The sequence below is a fragment of the Centrocercus urophasianus genome, unplaced genomic scaffold (assembly GCF_019232065.1).
Source record: "Centrocercus urophasianus isolate 14NV4802_14NV808 unplaced genomic scaffold, USGS_Curo_1.0 seq_12, whole genome shotgun sequence".
NCBI lineage: Eukaryota > Metazoa > Chordata > Aves > Galliformes > Phasianidae > Centrocercus > Centrocercus urophasianus.
Window position 1 is genome coordinate 56,703,983 of NW_024884364.1, and position 21,185 is coordinate 56,725,167.

General features: G+C 46.6%; 1 protein-coding gene across 1 annotated transcript in view; it reads right to left on the bottom strand.

Moving 5' to 3' along the window:
* LONRF2 (LON peptidase N-terminal domain and ring finger 2) overlaps window positions 1-21,151 on the bottom strand; it is a 34,323-nt gene extending 13,172 nt beyond the window's left edge. Inside the window, exons 1-5 of the mRNA XM_042809811.1 lie at window positions 20,410-21,151; window positions 5,719-5,837; window positions 2,346-2,468; window positions 1,338-1,499; window positions 609-834 (exon numbers count right to left, since the gene is read on the bottom strand). Coding sequence (XP_042665745.1) covers window positions 609-834; window positions 1,338-1,499; window positions 2,346-2,468; window positions 5,719-5,837; window positions 20,410-21,151 — 1,372 coding nt within the window. The remainder of the gene's footprint in view (window positions 1-608; window positions 835-1,337; window positions 1,500-2,345; window positions 2,469-5,718; window positions 5,838-20,409) is intronic.
* Between the last annotated feature and the right edge of the window lie 34 nt (window positions 21,152-21,185).

Here is a 21,185-nt window from a genome sequence, read left to right on the forward strand (position 1 = left end):
CATTACTCAGTGCAATATAGTGCCTTCAGCATTTTTTCCCAGAGTACTAGAAACATTTCAGAGCTCTTTGTTGAAAGCCTGAGAAGCACACCAACTGTAAGCATGGCTATCAAGCAACACAAAACTGGGTGGGCTTATTACCCCTTCAAAGGGCTCTTTTGTTTGTTTGGCAAATTTCATGTAAAGTTGCATATGACTCTGATGCCAGTTAAAGATCAGTTTCCAGGCTCACTGTATCTTTACTTCATATAGAAAAACAATGACATTCCACTGTACTTCTGAGACTTAGAAAATGTGAACGCCAGCAATACAAAGACTAAACTGTTAGTGGATTACAAGTTATGAGAAGAAAAATGCAGAGTTCATTGAATGAATTGAAACTGCATTGCAATAACATAAATAGTACTTGAGCTTTAGTGCCTTTAACATCTTCAAACTCTACATGTTCCAATAAGAGAGGAATATCAGAGCAACGCTGTTAAGAGCAGAAAGACATTTCCTAGAATACAAATCCATACAGGAAATGTTTCATTTACACCTAAAAAGGGAGGAGGAAAAAGGTAGTTTTTGAACATGAGCAAAAGAAAATCTGAAGCCACAGCACAAACCTTTCTTAGGGATTTTACTGGGGACGTCCAAGCTTTGTATATCCCTCGTATCACTGGACAGCTTTCTTTTTAAGCCAGTCCCAGGTAAATTGGAGAGAACAGCTCCCAGAGACTTCTTGCTGTCTTCAAAATAGCGATCCAGTACATTATGGGAAGTGGGAGAATCAGTGCTTCTAAATACATCAGATTCTTGGGACGGGTTTTTTGTTAACCTGAACACAGTATCCTAAAGAAGGTAAGAACAGTTATACACAGCAGAAGACAAGTTTTGTTTTTCTTTTTTATTATTATTATTAGTTATATATGTCAGTAATAGATCAGGGTAACTACACTGAGCTTAGAAAGGAACAAAGGTCCACATGAAACAAGGTTACAGTCTAGTTGCATTAAACAGATTTCTCTCCCTACGCCTTCTGCCTAGCAGCTGTGTTTCTATCATACTAAAATCCCATAAATGACATAAAGGAGGAAAAAAAAAAAGATACAAAATAAAGACAAAACATGACAGATCTCCACAAGAAGGCATCACATTGTTTTCTGAACACAGAGTTTTGACCTGTTTTTCTGAAAAAAAACATGTCCCAACAAGAGATACAACAGTAACTGGAGAAAACAGGCTTACCATGAAATAAGTGCCTACACGAGTGCTGACAAAGACAACATCACACACGATCAGACAGATCCTTGTATTATTTTTGGTATTTATATGTTGAATACTTTTTACTATACCTTTGAGCACCCAGCAATGGAACTATCTTCAGCAGCTGACTGTGTGTTTATGCTACTTAAAAATGCAGGTTTCAATCTTGTATGGGATGTTCGACTAGAAAAAGGTGCTGTTAGACTATCATGCACATTTTCAAAGGCTGGGAAAAACATCTCACACATTATCTGGTCAATTAGAGAGAGAAAGAAGGGGAGAAGAACAACAGTTACAACATGGATCTTTATGTTTGTACAAACACAGATGAACAAACTGTGTAGCTTCTGAATGCCAAGAGGCTTGCAACAACAGTGGGATCCTACATTCCCCAAAATCTACAGGAAACTCATGTGGCAGGGCCCACCATAACCATAGGCACATCCCAAGGCTCTCCTCTCTGTGGGAACTTGGGGCCCATCTCCCTTCTCAAAGGCCTCTGTTCCCCACAATCACTGAGGCTGGCAACCTGCTCTCTTCTTCCTCTGCTGATGTCCCTCTGCACTATGATCCTCATATCTCTGCTTTCAGAAGATCATGCTCTTTTACTGAATCAAATTAATACAGATGTGTCTGAGTTCTCCTCTGCATCCAAGCAGGCCACTGCTCTACACTCAAGCTGATTTCAACCCAGGCTAAAAGCTGTTTCCCTTCTCACCAATCTCCACCAAGCACCTTGCTGAACTCCTAACTTTTCTGAAACTGCTGCATGTATAGACTGAAAGAGAATGTGACTAGGGTCATACAGCCATGTACACTTATGGGAAGTGATACATAGATTACAGGGTTGTTTTTCCCCACCCCCGTCATTTCCCACATGAAGAGGTTTTCTGTTGGGCACTAAAATTAGAAGCTTTGAGCTTATGGAATCCAGGTGTATTCAAATCCTGCTGACACACTGCAAGCATCATCAATAAACAGCAGTGGTCCAACTTACAGATTTGTGGTGTAATCTACAAATACACTATCTGTGTGACGGAGGCACCTCTACAGAGCAGTGCAATGGCCAAGAAGCAAACAGTAAACACATCTGATACCTTCTGGGCTTCTTTCTTCATTGAGCTCCATTCAGGATTTAAGGCAACACAATAGAGAAACTCCTTCAATGCTTCCTCAGTCCTTTCCAATCCAGAAAGAGCTTTTGCTTTCACATAATGACCCTGTTCGCACAAAGAAAACGTACAAATCTAGAGATTGTTTCTGAAGAGGCAGTAAGACACCAGCACACAAACTTGCCCACTCCTCTATTTTGCAGAAGAATGAGAAAGCCATTCCCTCCTGCTGAACAAAATGTCCCCAGTGCTGCACTGCAGCACCCCCAGCCAGACACTGCTCCTTTCCTCTTCAAGGAGGACTTAACACAGAGTAAGGAGGGCTGTTTGTCTTCCTGGGGACTCCCACCACAACATATCCTACAGGGCTCCCTGTGGCCCAGAGAGGGGTTCCCTGTACCAGGACAGTCTGAACAGCAATGGAGTTATATGGAAAACATGGGGCAGGCTGGCAGCGGCCCTGGATGAAGCAGAAGATTTCAGGTTTAGGATACTCACTTTTGCTGAGTGTCTTGTCCTATTTTATTTGGGTAGAACATATCAGTATATTATGAATGTAGGGCAACTTGACAGTGTTTAACCTGAAACCTTTTAGCTCATCCTACCTCTCCACATCCTGGAGTGACACACCCGTGGCTGAGGTAAAAGAAATCAGCTTGGAGACAAGTCCTAATTTGCTTATTAGTGGTGAGAGAGGAACGCCTCACCTTTGAATTTCCCTGTGGATGTCAATTTGCAGTTCAAATCTGACTCTGGAAATTATTTCCTTAACGATGGAGAGAAACTAAATGTGTTTGTAAACATCTGCTCTTGAAAATGAACACTAGTCCACCTCCGATTCACACAATTATCTTCAGGCTGTGCTGGAGGCTGAGAGACTGGTCAGATAAGCAGATGTCTTTTTCTGTTCCTCATGCTCTTGCAAAAACATCAGGTAATCTTATCCAGCAGGTAAACTTCCCTCACCCTTTCAGTGCAGCCCTTCAAGTTGAAGCCTGTTACGATCTCTACCTTTCCACTGTCTGGGAGAAAAGGAGGAAGCTTATAGCAACAGACACTGTAGGAAAAACTAGTCACTGTATGCCATAAACAAGAAGTCTTAGTATGCCGCCATCTCCCGAGATGAGGACTGAGCAGGTAAATTTGACTACTTCCCAAAACACAGAAAAGAGCAGCCTGTTTATCCCAGCAAGAAGAAAGCATATTTCCCAATAGGAGGCTGAGTCCAAGAAGCATGCAAGAGGCCAAGTTCAAGGAGCATGCAAGAGCTTGATTTGGTTCCCAAGCAATGTCTCTTGGCTTCTGAGAACCAGGATGCAGCTAGCATGCTGGAGACATTTCACATCAAGATCTGCATGTTTTTTTTTTCTGAATATGATAAGAGGAAAGGTACTAAAGAGGCCTGACCCTGACCTTTTTATTCTGATGCTTCCACAGCCTCTCTAAACATTTTTTTCCAGAGCTACTAATCATCCTGACACTACAGACAAGTTTACTCTACTGCCCTGGTAGCTTGTTGTCCTCTGGGCTGTGTGTGGAAGAAGTATCTAAAGATCCAACACCAAGAATTATGCTCAGGAATAACAGACCTTACAAGACTAGCACTGTCACCTTCCCTTTTCTATTTTCACAGTGTCAAGTAAAGCATCAGATCTGAGGAGTAAAATCTAGCCAGAATCCCAAGCAGCTTCAGAGAGGGCATCAAATTCTCTCTGCCACTTGCAAAGTACAAGTGGAAATTTCTTCCTCACAGACTCCAGGGACGTGGTTTCAGCAACTGAAAATAAATAAACTGGTGGACCCAAGAACTTTAGGAACTCAGACATTGAATTTCAGTTAGCGATAAGCCAAAAGTTTCTGGTAGGTGAATGCTCATCTCCCAGAGCTCTATTATTTTTATTATTATAAAATAGAACAGCTCTATTTTATGGTGAATTTTTGCACTACACATTTGCTCTAATCTCTGCCACTGGATGAAACAGTGCAAGATACAAAACAAAGCAGAATTCTTGAATAATGCTAATTCAGGATCGCCAAAGCTTCTGTGGAAATTCTGACATACACAAGCAAAATGCATCTGTGATACTGCTGGTATGCCATGATGACAACTTTCATTTTCAATTAGCATTCTTCAGAGATGCGATTAACAAAATCTTTATCCGCCTACGACAGACACACATCACATTTCCATGGATGCAAGGCAAACAGACAAGACACTCCAAGAAAACATTTGAATGTGCTTAATTCATTTGTCTCCTTTGCACAAAAAAACACAATTGACACTGCTCAAGATGAATTCCTGCCTTGAGTAGAAAATGATCCTAAATAGAGAGTAAAATTTTGAAGAGTAGAATTGGAGATGGGGGTAAGATTACCATTTTCCTTCTAACAGAAAAGGTTTTAATGGGTGACAAGACAGGTATCTTCAGGAGACGAGCATCTAACTTGTCAGAAGCTAGATGCATCAGATGGCACCTCATTGCTCATCCTACCTAGCTCGAACAGAGACCAACCTGCAGTTTTTGTGCTGAGGCTTGCCACACCAATTAGTTTATGCAACACCTCAGTCTTCTTCATAAGGCTAAAGAAAATCCAAGGTCTCCTTACAACCCTGCCTACAACCCATGTCACCCTATCTCTCAGTCTGGAGGCTTCATTTGGTCAAAGCTGTGCTGCAGTTCTGCTAGTGACAGGTGAGGGACTGACTAAAGGTGTAACCCTAGGCAGGGTGAGCTGTTGGGATACCCAGCCTGCCTTCAGGCATCAACTGTGGGCACCATGTGCTTCCTTCTCTTTCTACCTTAACTACCTTTTCTACCTTTCTGACACCTGCTTCAGACTGCCCACAACTAGTGCTCCCAAGAATCTCATTTGTTAGGGAAAAAAACCCACACCAATATGAATCACTATGTCACACAGGCAGGAATCTGATGTATGAACTCAGTATTGAAAGAAGAAAAAATGAGTAAATCCTGAAATACTATCTGGGATACTCCTCAGAAAGACACTGTTGCCAGGAGGCTGGCAAAGCCACTCACTGCCAAAAGAGAAAAGTGATCCCATGCCACCGATGACTTCTGAATGCGATTCTGCTTCAAGCTACAGCACAAGCTCTAGCAGATCAATGGGCACTAGCACAAACAAAATCACATCACTGGATGCCCACCAGAGAAATCCCATGCTAAGGACCATCCAGACTCATCCTGTGAAAGAATGACCTTCCAGTCTGTGTTTCCAGTCCTGATAACACAACAATGTTCACCCAACAATGACCTCACCAGTGCCATCTGCCCCCCAAAGAGAAGTCCTGAGAACAAGCAGTCTGATTTGCTTTCCTTGTAGCATGCAAGCACCATACCGCAGGCCAGTGGGGTTTGCTTCGGCAGAGGATGTCTGCATCATGGAGGGCTTGCTGGTAGTTTTTCATTGACGTACAGAGCTCTGCTCGCTGTGCTATCAGTGAACACTTGCAAGAAGCTGGAAGACAAAAAGGTTACAAGAAAGTTAAAAGAAGCAGTAGTGTGTTAAACGCAGTAACCTAATTTCAAATAGAGTAACCTAAAAAGCACAGCTGCATGATCATTACGTTTTCACTTTTATGTAATGGAAAAAAAGGTAATTCTTCTCTTCCTTCCTGAAATATATTCCTCTCAGTCTGTAAGCAATCTCTGCATTCTCTCTCACAAGAGTGATTCCATATTCACATACGGGTCGTCACTTGCTCTTTCTGTCACATAGCTTACATGACTCTTCAGCAAGGGAAAAAAAAAGCACCAAGCTTTTTCTCCCTCTACTCTAGTTCTACGCACTACGTGCAGAAAACACCACAAAGAACTTCAGTTACAGAACATCCCAGAAGCCAATCATTAAATAAAATGCATGCAGTCTTCAAATTACATCCACTTGCCATCCTCATAGCAGGCAAACTTCCAGCGAGAACACATCACTGCCTCAGCAGCCATACGTTCATGAATTGTTTTTAGACTGCATGGACTATAAACATCTCAAATCCTATCTTATGGTCTAATATGTTTTAAGATGGAAATCTAGCTTGAGCATAAAACTTCAGGGAATTGCAGAAAAGCTAAAGTGGCTCCACATTCAGCCTGTCTACCAGGATGGCCATGTCTTTCCTGCAGTGCTGCAGTCTAACCAGCTTGTCCTGCTGCACAGGGTTATTTTGTCCCATATGTATTTGCCTTAGCTAAAGCACACAAGACTTGCCAGCCCGAGCCTCAGGGTGGCAGCCCTGCAAACATTCCTTCCCCCTCCAAGCTTGATGACACACAAACCTGCGAACAGCACACTCCATTCGCTCATCAAGATTGTTAGTAAGATATTAAACAGCACCAAACCCATTACCAGCACCTCAGCAATGCTACTGGCATTCATCCACCCCACAGCCTGGAGTGAGGAACTGGCACCTAGTACCCAGCAGCCCAGCCAGCTTCCACCCATCCCTAACAGCCTGGGTGCTCTCAACCTTTGCGCGCCAGGAAAGCCTCAGGAGAGCTGGAATATGGCTGCCAGGTGGCAGAATTCTCATGACCAGGTTAAAGCTTTCATAACTGGGATTAAAGTTTAAAAATGCTCCAAGGTGCACTGAGAGACAATACTTCCTCATTTCTACAGGTCTGAAACTCTGCCTCCTAACTAACTTCAGGGACATTTCCAACTAGCATCTCCTTCTGTATGGCTGTATGTTGGGTTCTCATCTCCATACCCTTCCTATTCTGCACAAACATCCCAACATACCCTCAAACATATCCTCAGTAAGAACAAATTTGCCATGTGAAGCTGTATACACTGTACACAAGTGAGTATGGACAGAGAACAAGCATGCAACTGGTACAGGTGCTACAGCTGACAAAGTTCAAGCATCGTGCAGAGGGATGGCCCAACTGCATCCCCTCCCTGCCCTGGAGCTGACACCAGCTCTAATGCAGCAAAGCAGGTCCGTGTGGTTGCACAGCAAACCAGAGCGAGAAATTAATTGACTGAAAGCTAACGCAGTGAAAACAAATAAATATAAAGGTTTAAGAGGATCACTTTCCCCTCAACTGGTTCACTGTAAAGCTTCAGAAATGTGAACGCCAGGATGAGGGATGAGAAAGAAAGAAGCAGTGAGGACTGATGCTTTCTTTAGCCCAAGCATGGACTGATGCCAGATTTACTAACTGCAGAATGATACACCACAGCTGATGCTGCCTCAATGGGCCCAGACAGCAAAGGCTGCAGACTACATCTAAAACATGGGAGCTCTACAAAAGCTTGTTCACACATTTGTTGGTTTTCTCCTTTCAGTATTACACATGCAGACTGCTGCAGTGATCCATACTAGTAGAGAATAACTCTTAAGAAGTAAATTAACAAAATTAAATTGAAAACAATTAACCTCATGCCCTCGGAAGCAAGCTATTTTCTTCTTTTCCAAAGATGCTCAAATACAAGATTATTCAATTTTGTTGTCTTTTATTAATCTTCTGACTGTATTAAACCCATTCTGCCTGTATTTCCATCAATGTATCTGCTGCATGTTTTTTCTGCAAATATTGACAGGGGTAGGCAAAGCATTGGGTGGGGTACTTTTTGGCACCAAGGAGGGAAAGGAAGCAGTGCAAGCTTATTGGGCAGGCAAGCCAGCTTCCTGCTTCTGTTCACTAGTGCACCACTGACATTTCAGCCATGCTGACGTTTCCTCATGTTTTTCAGCAGGCAATTCAGAGTGGCTCATACATTCAGTAGACACAGAGAACAGCTTCATCATTTCATTTTTGGGAATGTCTCAACTGCAGAAGTCTTTGTTTTCATTGAAAACGAGAGGCAGAACACAACTGTGTTGCAAGGGCTGCAAATCTTCCCAAAGCAAAGCTCACAGGCTCGTATAACATGAAGAGAAAATAAGATACTGAAAAAAAAACTTAAGCCACACCAGAAAAAGCTACATCTACTCAGGACTTCACCAAGTTCCTCTGTTCACCAAGTCTCAATTAGAAAGCAAAAGGTGTGGTCCATTTTAACTAAACATTCCTAGCCAGTTATTCATTAACTGAGGAAGAGAAAGGGAGCAGGGGGAACAAGCTTCCAGCTTTGCTCAAGAGAACAGTAATTATGAGAATACAGAATAACAGGTTTCCTATAGTGAGATTAGGCGGTCAGACAGGGCTCAGTAGCTGGAGCGCTGCCCAGCCTCCTTCATTCAAGTTCACCTCCATTTGGTGGTGAGGCCACTGGCACGTCCCATCGTCAGCATGGAGCTGGTGCCAGCCTGCAGGCAGCTGCACCTGGGCAGCGTGGAGAGGGAGCAGGGCTGGTGGCAGGGCTGCACGTCTTAGAACCCACGAGCTAGCAGATACCAGCACCACATGAAGGGCGCTGTGGGCCAGAACAAACAACACAAAGCCACCCAAAAAACAATCCTAGGCTACGTGACTTCCCAAGGTTAGATCCTACAGCTGCTCAGTGAAACCTGCACCAGGAAGAACTGCCTCTGGCAGACGGCCGATGCCAACGTAGCTGCATGTAGCTATGGAAGGAAAAAAAAGGTATAGCTTTATTAAAGACAGAGATTCTGTAAGCACTGCTGAGTTGTTCCACTCCCTCATATATCATGTAGGGAAAAAAAAAAATAATCACATGAGGTGAATGGAGAGGGCTTGAGGATGTACAGATTTCAGGAACACTGCTAGGTGCTGACAAACTACAAGAAGCATCAAGATTATTTAAAACAAACCACAAAGTCACACAATAACCAGTGGTTTGCTTTAACATAACGCACCCATTCTTTCTCACTGAGGCTAAGAATAAAAGATTTCTTTTAAGAAATGACTTGGTATCTCAGTCCAAATTAAAGCAGAAAAGCATAGACAATGTTACTGTTTCCACAATACCAACAGATGGCATTTCCTGGATCAAAATCTTCTGGGAGCCTGCAGCTGCACAGCAAAATTTATGTTCTTGTCAGCATCGTGGATCCACCATTGAGCCTCCCAGGATCTGTGGCTCCGGGCAGCCGGGACACAGATTTCCTGGGAGCCACAGGTCATGGGAACCTTTGCACATGGCGTCCTCGCTCCCAGCCCTCACCCCACAGCGCGAGATGATGCCTGAGCATTGCACAACATCAAGGGGTTCGGCAGCTCTGTGCATCCTGGATCCTCTCTGGGACAGCCAAGTATCACCAACACAGAGTGCTTGCCAGCTTGTTGAAACTGATGCAATAGCTGGCTGAGATTTTCCAGAAACGTTAGCTTACTATCCCTCCTAGTAAATTTAACCTCAACTTTGCTCACTTCACCTTTGCGCTCATGTGCAGACATTCATTAGATCACACTCTCACTTATGCAGAAGCTAACACCCAAAATTACTTTTCCAGACAGGCCCAAGCCTTCACATTTTAAAAATACTGTATGGTTGAATGCAGGAGGCTGACAGAAAAGAACATGGCTCCCTCAAACCTCCCTGTGCTAGGAGGAAAATGAATGTAATTAGAGAATTTTCTAAACAGGACATGGATGACGCTAAGAGTTTTTCTGCAATAAACTACTCCAGAGATTTGTTCCAGGAATTCAGCACAGAAAGAACTAACTGAAATTTGCTAGAACTCACTAATCCTTCTTATCTGACATTTCTTTCTTCCTAGAAGAGCATGTTTTATTCAAGTCTACCCCAGCTCTAAGCGCATTTTCTAAACGCCTATTAGAAACAGCATCATGACAAAAACACCTTTGAGTGCTCCTAGCAAGAGTCAATCTAGGATTCTAGGGAAAAAGCTTTCCCACATTTTAATGTAACTTCCACCACTGGACAGAGCAAGAAATTTGGCTTCTTTGCTGTGCTCTGCACTCAGCTCTGGTGATCTGGTTGAGGAGCAGGGGCAGAAGCATGCTTGATGAGATAATTAGCAAAAGCAGTAAAGACAGACAGGAATGCAAACAAAACTTCTATCTATAGCAAAGACGAAAAACAAGTTCAGCTCCCCAGAACTGAAGAATGGCATCAGTCACAATGTACACTTACAATCATCAAGTCCCCAGTTTCTCATTTATCATTCCACAATAATTGGATTATTTTAAAAAAGTATGTTTTCTGAGCCTCACCATGATTTCTCCTTGCATTTGTATCCCTATCAGTTTTCCAGTATGTGAAAACAAATCAAAACCCCAGACGAAGCACACAGGAAGTTTCATCGCAAAAAGACTCCAGAGGTGGGAAATTCTCTCTCTGCCAGCCCGTTCTTGCAGCCCAGCAGACTCCAGCTGATCTGGAATGGATGCTTACAAACAGTTCTGAGCAGGGAAGCAACACTTAAGTCCTGGACAGGTGTGATGACTTCAGCAGTGCCCTTCTCTACAGAATTTGTGTGCACTTCTGAGCACCAGAATTTATGAAGAACATCGGACCATTAGAGAGTGTCCTGATGGAAGGCTACAAAGACGATTAAGGGTATGGAGGGGAAGACGTGTGAAAAGCAGCTGAGGCCCCTCGATGTGCTCAGCACAGAGCAGAGGAGCTGAGGGGAGGCCTGATGGCGGCTGCAGCTCCTCACAGGGAGCGGAGGGGCAGCGCTGAGCTCTGCTCTGTGTGACAGCGACAGGGCCCGAGGGAACGGCATGGAGCTGTCAGGGGAGGGCAGCTGGGGGTCAGGGAAAGGGGCTGCACCACAGGGCAGAGGGCATGGAACGGGATGCACAGGGCTGTGGGCACGGCCCCGAGCTGCTGAAATTCAAGGAGTGTTTGGACAGTGCTCTCAGACATTGGTTTCGGATGGTACTGTGTGGAACCAGGAGTTGGACTTGATGGTCCTCGTGGATCCCTCCCAACTTCCTTACGTTCTGTGGTACTTGGTTCTATGGTTTTTTTAATCATCATTAAAGAAGACCATAAGTCCATAATAGAAGAATTATTCAAAGCTCCCATGCAGCCAGAACACATCTCTGTAGCATCAGATGAAGCAACCCCAAGAGCTTCCCAGCCCTGAACTCATCCATAACCAAGATTATACAACTCAGCAGAGTAAAACTAATCTCTTTCATAAGCTTACTGCCGTGCAGAAGCAGTACACTGTTTTACAGTACAACCATTACACAAGCACTTAGTTCCACTAGACAAGAAACACTGCCAGACATTACAGCAAATGCTGTTACAAGCTGCAGGAAGAGCCTGCCCCAAGAAGCAAGGGCATGGGTACCACTGCACTCCTGCATTCACCATCTGTGCAAATGGCTGCCATACTGCTGCCTAAAAGACCTGTCCAAAGCCACTTCCTTCTTGCTCACACTACCCACAGCAGTCATTATGAAAATACAGAACCTCCTATGAAAAGCTCTGTCTACAATACAGCTTTTTTTAATTCTTCATACAGATATGACGTATTTGACTTCACAGGGGTAAGGCAAATGACTGACCCTATCAGAGAAGGTAACCACGTGCAGAGAACAAAGGTGTGCACTGCACATTTCTTAAAGGTACCCCAAACCAAAATCTCTCTTTACCCACAAAGGAGACTAGAAAACAACATATGAGGATTGTCTTTGGGAACTGGGGCTGTTTGGTCTGGAGAAAAGGAGGCTGAGGGGAGGCCACACCACTCTCTATAAGCACCTGGAAGGAGACTGTAATGAGGAGGGTGTGGTCTCCATTCAACAGACAGCATGTAGGAGGTGGCCCCAAGTTGTGCCAAGTGAGGTTTAGATTGGATATCAGGAAGAAGTGGCTCTTGAAAAAGAGCTTAGACGTTGGACATGATTCCTGGTCTGCCCAGGGAGATGGCGGAGTCCCCATCCCTGCAGGTATTGAAAAGACGTGCGGATGTGGCACGAAGGGACAGGGTTTAGTGAAGGGACTCGGAGCCCAGGGTGATGGTTGGACTTGGCAATCTTGAAGGCCTCAGAACCATCTGAAGATTGGAAGAAACTATTCTACAACTGGAGCGTCCAAGTTATAGCCACTATTTCACAAGCGGCACTGAATCAACAGCTCTGTCCCCTTGTCTTTCCTCCCAAAAGTACAAGGATGTGGAACCATTCACTTCCTTGTCCTTGAGCATACTTACCCAGATAACTTTCCGGTCCACGATAGATAACAACACAGTGCCTTGTTTTCTTCAGCTGAGGTGATAAATACAACACAGCTGACAGATCAGCAAGGCAATTGAGAGCATATGATATCTAGACAAGTTAAGTCTCTCTGGGCTTTGGTTCTTTGCCTCTTGCTGTTGTGAACAACCTCTGGAAAGGGTTCAGACTTAAAAACATAGATTTTTCTGTACGTTTGATGAAACACTCTGGATTTCCAGTGGTTTTATTTTGGGCTCAGTGAGTAATTCCTCAGCTAGGAAGCCCTGCATAATATTTAAAGCTGGACTGCCATCATCACTCTGCACAGTTAATCACTCCTCCCTTGATTACTCAAGGGAAACACTGTAAGAGAAGCTGTATTCTGCCTAGAAGAGCTGCCATAAAGAGAGTACAGTTAACTTAGTGCCCTGTCTTCCAAACTGTACCTCCAACCTAATGAGGCAGAGGCAAGCCAGACCAATTACATTACCCTACGGCTTAGTTTGCATTCCCACAATTGTAAGCCAATGAGAACCTTCTGTACAAACCAACTAAGTGGTGAATTTCATGGTACAGCACAAGTCGTTAATTCAAGATTGTTCAGAGTACAGCTAAATGTAATGGATTAGATTATCCACGCCTCCTAACGAAATCCTGTCTTTCCACATTATTATGACGAAGCCCACTCTTTCCAGATCTGACCGCATGAACCAACACCTCTCCCCCACACGGTCAGTTTTCACTCTGCCCCTTGGATATCTGGGCACCGTCTTGGGTGACATACCCCAACTCCATCTGTGGCCGCTTGGTAATGCTATAATAAAACTATTGAGCACACAAACGTGACACATTTTCAATGTTTACTGGTTCTCACAGCATTTAGTTAGGGCTTCAGGTAAGGTTTTCTAACAAAAAACCTTTCTTAGAGAGAACAGTAGACTCAGTTAGAACCAAGGTACCCGCTTCAAGAGCGGGTAACACTTTAATCTGTTAGCATTTTGTTTTTTAAAACATAACAAGCAAAGCCAACACAAACCAAAACCCCACAGGTCAAACTTGTGATTAATCTTTAGAAGACTCAAGTAGATGTCTAGATGCCCCATACAAACAGGCAGCTGAGATGCACGCAAGTCGGTGATTGCGAAGAGATTCTAAGATCCCAGAAACCAAGATCAATTTACAGCAAGATATGCTATCATAATACAAGCTCACAGGTGATTATCTAGCTGCCTTTTTTTTTTTTTTTTTTTTTTTTTTTTTTGTTACTATCAGTATATAAACTGCATTTCTAGTAGTTCCTTTTGAAATTTCTATAGCCTTCTCCTTTTTCCAGTTAAAGTTTATTTTTGCCTAGGGTTTCTGACTGCATACTGCAAAAAGGACTTTCTCGTTTCTTAGTTACTTCCCCACTGTGCTTTGGTCCTGAAAACACAGCAGATCACATAACACACTTGTGTAAGAGAAGGGGAGTGGTAAAGTAACCCACTCATCTTCAGATTAAGAACTTCAAGTCAGTTCCATAAATGTCTTCTTCCTTTGTTACGTCTTTTTTATCACAGTAACAATGAATATGCTTTTCTTTTAATAGCTGTTTGAATAATCCTAGAGAACTATGCCTACATGCAAGAAAATCTGAAGCATTTTGGAAGTAGTTCAACTGCTTATAGGAAATCAGATCTCGATGATAACAAGGAGGGGAGTAACCATCCTGAACAGTGCAATACCTAAGTTACAAGAGCATTCTTAACCGTTTTAAAAAACACCTAAAGATCATCCTCTGGTGATAACCACAGATACACTCCTGCCCACCATGCACAGGACTCACGTGGTCCCTGGTCTTACAATCCTGCAAAGCCCATGCCTTCAGCAGGCCCTCACAAATTGACAAAACCATCAGATTCAGCAACGGGATTTGAGCTTTAAGCAGTCAGCTCTTCAAAAAATCAAGAGCAATACGGGTTCCTTCTTCAAAGTACTTCACACATTTGCAGGAGCAGTAAATTCTTCATGTATGACACAATTTCTTCAAGCACTACCTCAGTATTAAAGAAGCGTGTGTGGGGTAGTCAGCAAAATATTTTAAGTTTAAAATAACATTCAGCGTACACAGTTTGTAGGTAATCTCTGTTTCTATTTTTGCACCAATGAAAAACAGAAGAAAACAGGTTTGGGAGACATGTTTAATTTAGGCGGATTTCAAGAGGTGCTTGTACAGAAAGATGGGAAAGCTCCTTTTTTAGCACTTCTCTAAGAAGAAAGCATCTGCTATTTTTTGCAGCATATTATTTCAGAAAGATTACCTCTCATTCTTCATTTAGAAATCATACTTCTCTAGCTACAAAATTAAATACTTTTTTGATGAATTATTAAAATGACTGAATCATTTGCCATTCCAAGAGTCATGACAGTCATCTACCAGCTTTTTTCCTCCCTTTGTTTTTGTGTCTTTTCTTTATGGTTGGTACAAAGTCAAGAGACATTTCTTTACTACTGGAAATCAGAAGCATTCCCAAGACACACTGTGAGGAAGAAGATTCGGTCAATCTCTTTTTTTAACCACATGAGAAAGACAGATGACCTTATCTTTGATATCAGTCTTCTAGAAATAGCACACCAACAAGAAAAGACCATTAAAGTGCCCTAATGCACATAATTCACACGCAGGGATTGTGGATGATCTCTTTGAACAATGCCTATTCGATGCAAGCACACCAGTAAGAAGCGCAAGTCTTAAGAAAACAGCAACAATAAAACCTATGTCCTGTATCATCAGTCGCCTTTATAGAACATTTAAGCACAGCTTCCTAAACAGATTAAGCACAGCCTCCTCATGCAGACACAGAGGGGACTCTGCAGCTCTCTGCTTCTTCTGACCTTGATCAAAGTGGCCAATCTCTCACCCACCGCTCCTATGGTGTGGCAGCAATAGGAAGCTGACCAAGAATTGTCATCAGCTTTCTCAATCAAATTTAAAAAACAAATTTGGATGCAGGCTTGGAAAGCAAACACCCTAGGAAATCAGTTTTGGGATCACTTGCCCATAGCCTTTTTTACTCAGGACTACAAGCATTCAACCAAACACCAGGAATGTTCCAGTGGAAGTTCATTCACACTGCACTCCTCGGGAAGCAACAGTCCCCCACAACTTAGCTTTTAGTGGCAGGAACATCCATGGCAGCTGTTTTGGAATCAACTTCTACTGAAGCATCACTTAAGTCTGTATGGAAGGTCAAAGGACACAGCAAGACACTTTCTATTCACAATTTATTTTTTTCTCCTCCTATTTAACAGCAATGTAAAGTCATACTCAGCCTATAAAATCAGACACAACCGGTTAGCAGCTCCCTCACAGCTGGGAAATGGGCAACTCACACTTGCCCCACACTCTAGAACAGATGAGCTGCTCTTCAGCAAGCAAAATCTGGGCTCCAAAATCTGCATATTGTTAACAGATTTAAGCCTGAAAGCCAGTGTCAGTGAAAATGCAGATGTTCATCCTCAGTACTGATGTAAAACTACAGGGAGGGGGAAGGGTACAGCATGTACCACAACTGAATTCAGATGCAAAAACACTCACGTGAAGAAACGTATACATAAGAGGGGTGATGCAACGGGACAAGAGGAGGTTGATGGGAGGCCTGATGGCGGCTGCAGCTCCTCACAGGGAGCGGAGGGGCAGCGCTGAGCTCTGCTCTGTGTGACAGCGACAGGGCCCGAGGGAACGGCATGGAGCTGTCAGGGGAGGGCAGCTGGGGGTCAGGGAAAGGGGCTGCACCACAGGGCAGAGGGCGGGGAACGGGATGCACCGAGCTGTGGGCACGGCCCCAGTGTGGAGTTCAAGAAGCTTTTGGTCACAGCTCTCAGACATAGGGTTTGGATTTTGGGTGGTGCCACGTGGAGTTAAGAACTGGACTCAGTTGCCCATGTGGGTCCTTTCCAAACTGGGATATCCTATTATTGTGATTCCAAGAAGGCCAAGACGGCTTGCACCTTTGATGCTCTGTGCAGGCAGAGAGAACACAGTGCAGCACGCGAACTACAGTGTACTACATAAGCAGTGCACCAGGTAGAGGTGCAGGGCCTAGCGCTCAACAGCTGTCCTAAAAGGCTATGGCTGCTGGAGAACAGGCACAGCTTGCCTGAGATATTATCCTCATGAGCCTGAGTCTCCCTTTATGCCACTCTTCCACTGCCTCCCAGCTTGCTTTTCCCCCTGTAATTGAATTAAGGGAGAATTCATTGGGCGTCAAATAAGTTTCCATGAATGGCTTTACCACAAAACAAATTACTGCTGAGTGGCTGCATTAAGTCTTCTTTTGGATTGGGCCAATTTCTGGTGAACCTCCACTGAGAGGAAAAGAAGGGAGAAGAAACCTCTCTCCCCGAAGTTCACTCCAGAGAGGCTGAGTCTCGTCCCGCCACCAAAGCCCAGGAGAGCACCTAGTTTTGTTTATAGCCATGCTCCAAATGCCACCCCATCTCTCAGGGCCAGCATGCTAGTTTCCACCCCAGAGTTGGAAGTGGCATCATAAGGCACCCACGGCAGCACTCCTCCCAGCACTCCACCTTCAACACTATTGGCAGACTCCATCTGAACTTACCCCCTCCTCTCTTTTGGCCTTTTATTCACTGGAAATGGAGATGTGTGGGCAAGGTGGCCCTCTATATGTGCTTGGGAAGAAAAAACCCCCTTCTACCCACACTAACCCATCCTTAACTCCACCATTGTCTTCAGCCTCAGCAATCTCCTATAGTCTTATTCTGAGCCCCTTGAGGTGGATAAAAACAAAGAAGCTGGGTAATCTGAATGGATGCGCATCAGCAATCCCCCAGAAGAAACCTAGTTCTGCTGAAGCTGATGCAGGAGGCAGCACACACTCTGAGCAGAAATGGGTAGGCTTATTTACAGGAAAGGCATGGGATACTAATAGGCTGCCTCAATAGAAAGAAAGGCACAGAGGATCGGCAGCTGAAGGAATGAGTCACCAGTACCCAAATCCCCTTACAGTCTCTGTGTTTATTTGCTTACTAGCATGCTCTCACCCTGAGAAGAGCACAGTCTCCTTCAGATCCATGCTGAATCTAATTTTAATGCCAGCAGACTACAGCACTAAATGTGCAATGAGCTCCTGTGCCTGGTCTGCACGAGACAGACTATTTTTTGATAAATACTGCTCTCCAAGAATAAACAGCGTTGCCAAGTCCCTTCCCCACTATGATGCAGTCTTTGGCCCTGCAGAGTTAGGCACCCTACCTGGGTAAAGCCTTACTTGTTATCTTTCGTCTTAAGAGACAGCCATCTGCTACCTCTGTAATTACAATTTGTTCTCTGGAAGGACAAAAATAAAACCGATACATTCAAAAGAACATCTGCAAAATACCTGCTCGTTTGTCACTGAAATCCAGCCACCCTCAGTCTCTGAGTGCAAACACACACACACACCTGTACTGCTCCCAGACAGTTTTGTGCATGTCCACAAGACCAGCAAGAGCAGAGAAAAAAAACTGAGGGGTGGCAGGGAGGAAACCCACCTCTGGTTCCCCCACCTAGTGTGCCTGAAGAGCAGCCAGAGTGCTGGGTATTGCCCAAATGGCAATGCTGAATGTTGTGATGGCTGAGCAGCACAAAGCTTGGCACTGAGCGTGATCCAGCTGGAAACAAATGCTTCCTTTCAAGTGGCCAGACACGTGCTTGCTTTGAAGAAACGGTAATTAGATACCTTGCAACAACAGAGACCTATTCCAATGTCTGTGGCAGTGAAAGCAGCAGCCGCTTTGTGTAAGCAGTGGAGATGACCAAACTGTGGCCTTCTCAAGGCCAGGAGGTTCAAAGCATAAAGCCAGTTTCCTCAAAAATGTTAACAGAACTGCCAACAGAATCCTTCAGAACAAAGACAGAAGCAGTGGGGGCACTGCAAACCTGATAGGTAAGGACAGAAGGACAAAAATATCTGAGGTGAGGACTAAGATTCAGCAAGACTGACTAGTTCCACTGGAAACAGCCACCACCTTAAAGGTGTGCAGGTTATCTTCTACTATCTGAAACGAGGAGCAGGCACTCCAGATCCTGCTGGGAAGAAAAGAACTACAGCACACTTGAAGCACCCCAAGGATCAAAGTGCAGATCAGACGACAAGAAGCCACAGGAAAACCCAACTGCTAACGGAAGACCTGCTTTAATTTTACAAATGTTGTCACACCCAGCCACGTGTTGCAGGGAAACAGGAGTAAAATCAGTGAGCAATGAGCTGCAGACCAAGAGGCCTGGAGTCTTCCTCATCAAAGGACACATATAACCCACGTGCCCTTCTGCTTCCACTCCTGTTTCTGAAAAGCCATGCAGATCCCCACTGCCATGACTCCCAGCAGCAATGGAGGTAGAAGAGGCGGCACCAGTCATGGAAGCTTAGGACCTCCAGGGCTCTGATGGCAACTTGGCCTAGGCCCAACCACAGCCTGAGGGGACACAAGGGGAGGCTGCAGCTTTGCGGGCTAAGGGGGCTGCCCTTCTTCAGGAGGGATCTGGATCTGCAAACGGGCAGTTACCCCTGGTGTTAGGATTCTGAAAGCCAGTAAGGTGCCTGCTGCTATTCTCACAGGGATAAGTCACGGTGATGGCATTACCTCAGGACCCTGAGGCACGCAGCCAGGGCTGGAGGACGTGCTGCAGGGACAGGCACGCTGCGTCCCCCTGGGCCACCACGCACAGAGCAGCACGAAGCACGCTGCTGCCACACCTCCCTCTCCTACATCCGCAGCTATTTTTTGGGATTTTTTTTTTTTTTTTGAGGCTGCCTTGCTAAAAACTCCCTGTGACCTACATTGAGCCTCTCCCCTCCCTCCGCTTCACCTTCCCAAGCTCTCCGTCCTGCCCTACTTTACCAGAGATTACTTCAGCTAAACCATGTAATAGTTTTACTGAGAATGCAGGCTGTGGAGGAGCCACGAGCAGCCAGACCAGTCGTACTGCACGCAGCCCTTGGTTTCCCACTGTCAACCAAAAGCTGTGGCGAGGAAGAAGCCCACATCCACGCATAGCAACAGTGCAGAACAAAGCCAAGTGCCTCAGCCCTTCGCTGAGAAAACGGAAGGTGGGGGTGAGGGACATGGTTCTGTTCAAAGGAGGGAAGGAGCTCCTCTGCTGAGGAGGAATGCCGCTTTCTTCATGTTTCATTTGTCTCAGTCAGATTTGCCCGCAGGATTTCGCCCCCGTAACGCCACGGCGGTGGCTGGCTCTCCTTCCTCCCCCACCAAAGCAAGACGTCTATGGCGGGGGGGGGCTGTGCAGGGATCCCAGCTCCCAGCCCCATGCCTACGCCCATACACCCTGCTACTACGAGGCAATGCAGAGGACCCACCTCCCACAGGCAACCAGGGCTGCCCCCCGTCCGCGGGGCCCTTCATTTAAACCCCCGCTCCTCCGAGAACGCCACGCACAAACAAACCTAAGGAGGTGAAATTGTCTAAAGAGGTTACATTCGAAACACGGGCTGATGCTCTCCACAAGTCACAACGCTGATTTATCCTGACACGGCGTTGAGACAAAAACAATCCGAGCCTTCCCACCTATTTATGCGTTCCTGAGCGCTTTCGATGGCCGCGTCTGGCTGGAAGCGCAGCGGCACGCACAGAACGCCCGCGGATAGCAGCCACCAGCCACGGGGCCACGCCGCAGCCGGACGCCGACGCGGCCGCGCACGCTGCCGTGGAAGACGGTTCCCCCACAAACACGAGAGGGGATTTTCTAGAAATGGTGCATAATGAGTCATCGACTGCAGGCGGCTCAACGCGAGACACCTTCCGAGCGGGGACGAAAATAACCGCGAGACAAAAATAGCAGCTCCCCGCCGGGCGACAGCGGGGAGGGCTCGTTCTCCAAACTTGCGGCCGGAACTCATTCCCGCTCCCGGCCCCCCGAGCGGCCCCTCCCGGCACTCCCATCCCGCCGGGCTCCCCCGTCCCCGGCCGCGCCCCCTCGAGCCGCCGCTCACCCATCTCCAGCGCCTGGTCGTACTTCTCCAACGCGGCGGGCAGCTCCTGCCGCTCCCGCAGCTCGTCCCCCTCGGCGCGCAGCCGCCGCGCCCGGCTCTCGGCGCCGAACCACTTCTGCAGCAAGTTGCCCAGCACCACGTTGACCCGCGGCCGGGCTGCGGGCGGCTGAGGCTGGGCGGCGGAGGGCTCGGCGGGGCGGCGCGCCCGGTGGCAGCGGCCGCAGTCCCCGGGCTCGGCGCAGCGGCGGCAGTGGGTGTGCCCGCAGTGCAGGGTGACGGGCTCGCACAGCAGCCGCCGGCACAGCGGGCAGGCAAAGAGCTCCGGCGGACGGCAGCAGGCCGGGTCGCCCAGCGCCTCGCCATCGGCTCCGCCGCCCGAGGAGCCGAGCGGCGGGGGCGGCAGGCGCAGCTCCTTGTCGCGGATGCTGAGAGCCAAGCTCTCGGCCAGCTCCCGCAGCTCCTCGGGCCGCAGCCGCGCCAGCCGCGCCGCCGCGCCGTAGGCGTCCAGCGCCTCGGCCATGCGGCCGGCCCGCGCCAGCGCGTCGGCGCGCCGCAGGCACAGGCCCCGCTCGGGCTGCGGCAGCTCGGCCAGCTCCGAGCCGTAGATCTCGGCCGCCAGCTCGAAGTTGCCGCCGCGGAAGGCCTCCTCGGCCACCTGCAGCATCTCGGCGCACGGGCCGCCCGAACCGCTCCCGGCGCCGGCCCCGGCGGGCAGCGCGCAGGGCCCCGGGCCCAGCTCCATGCCGCGCGCCGCCGCACGGCCCCGGGCCGCCCTA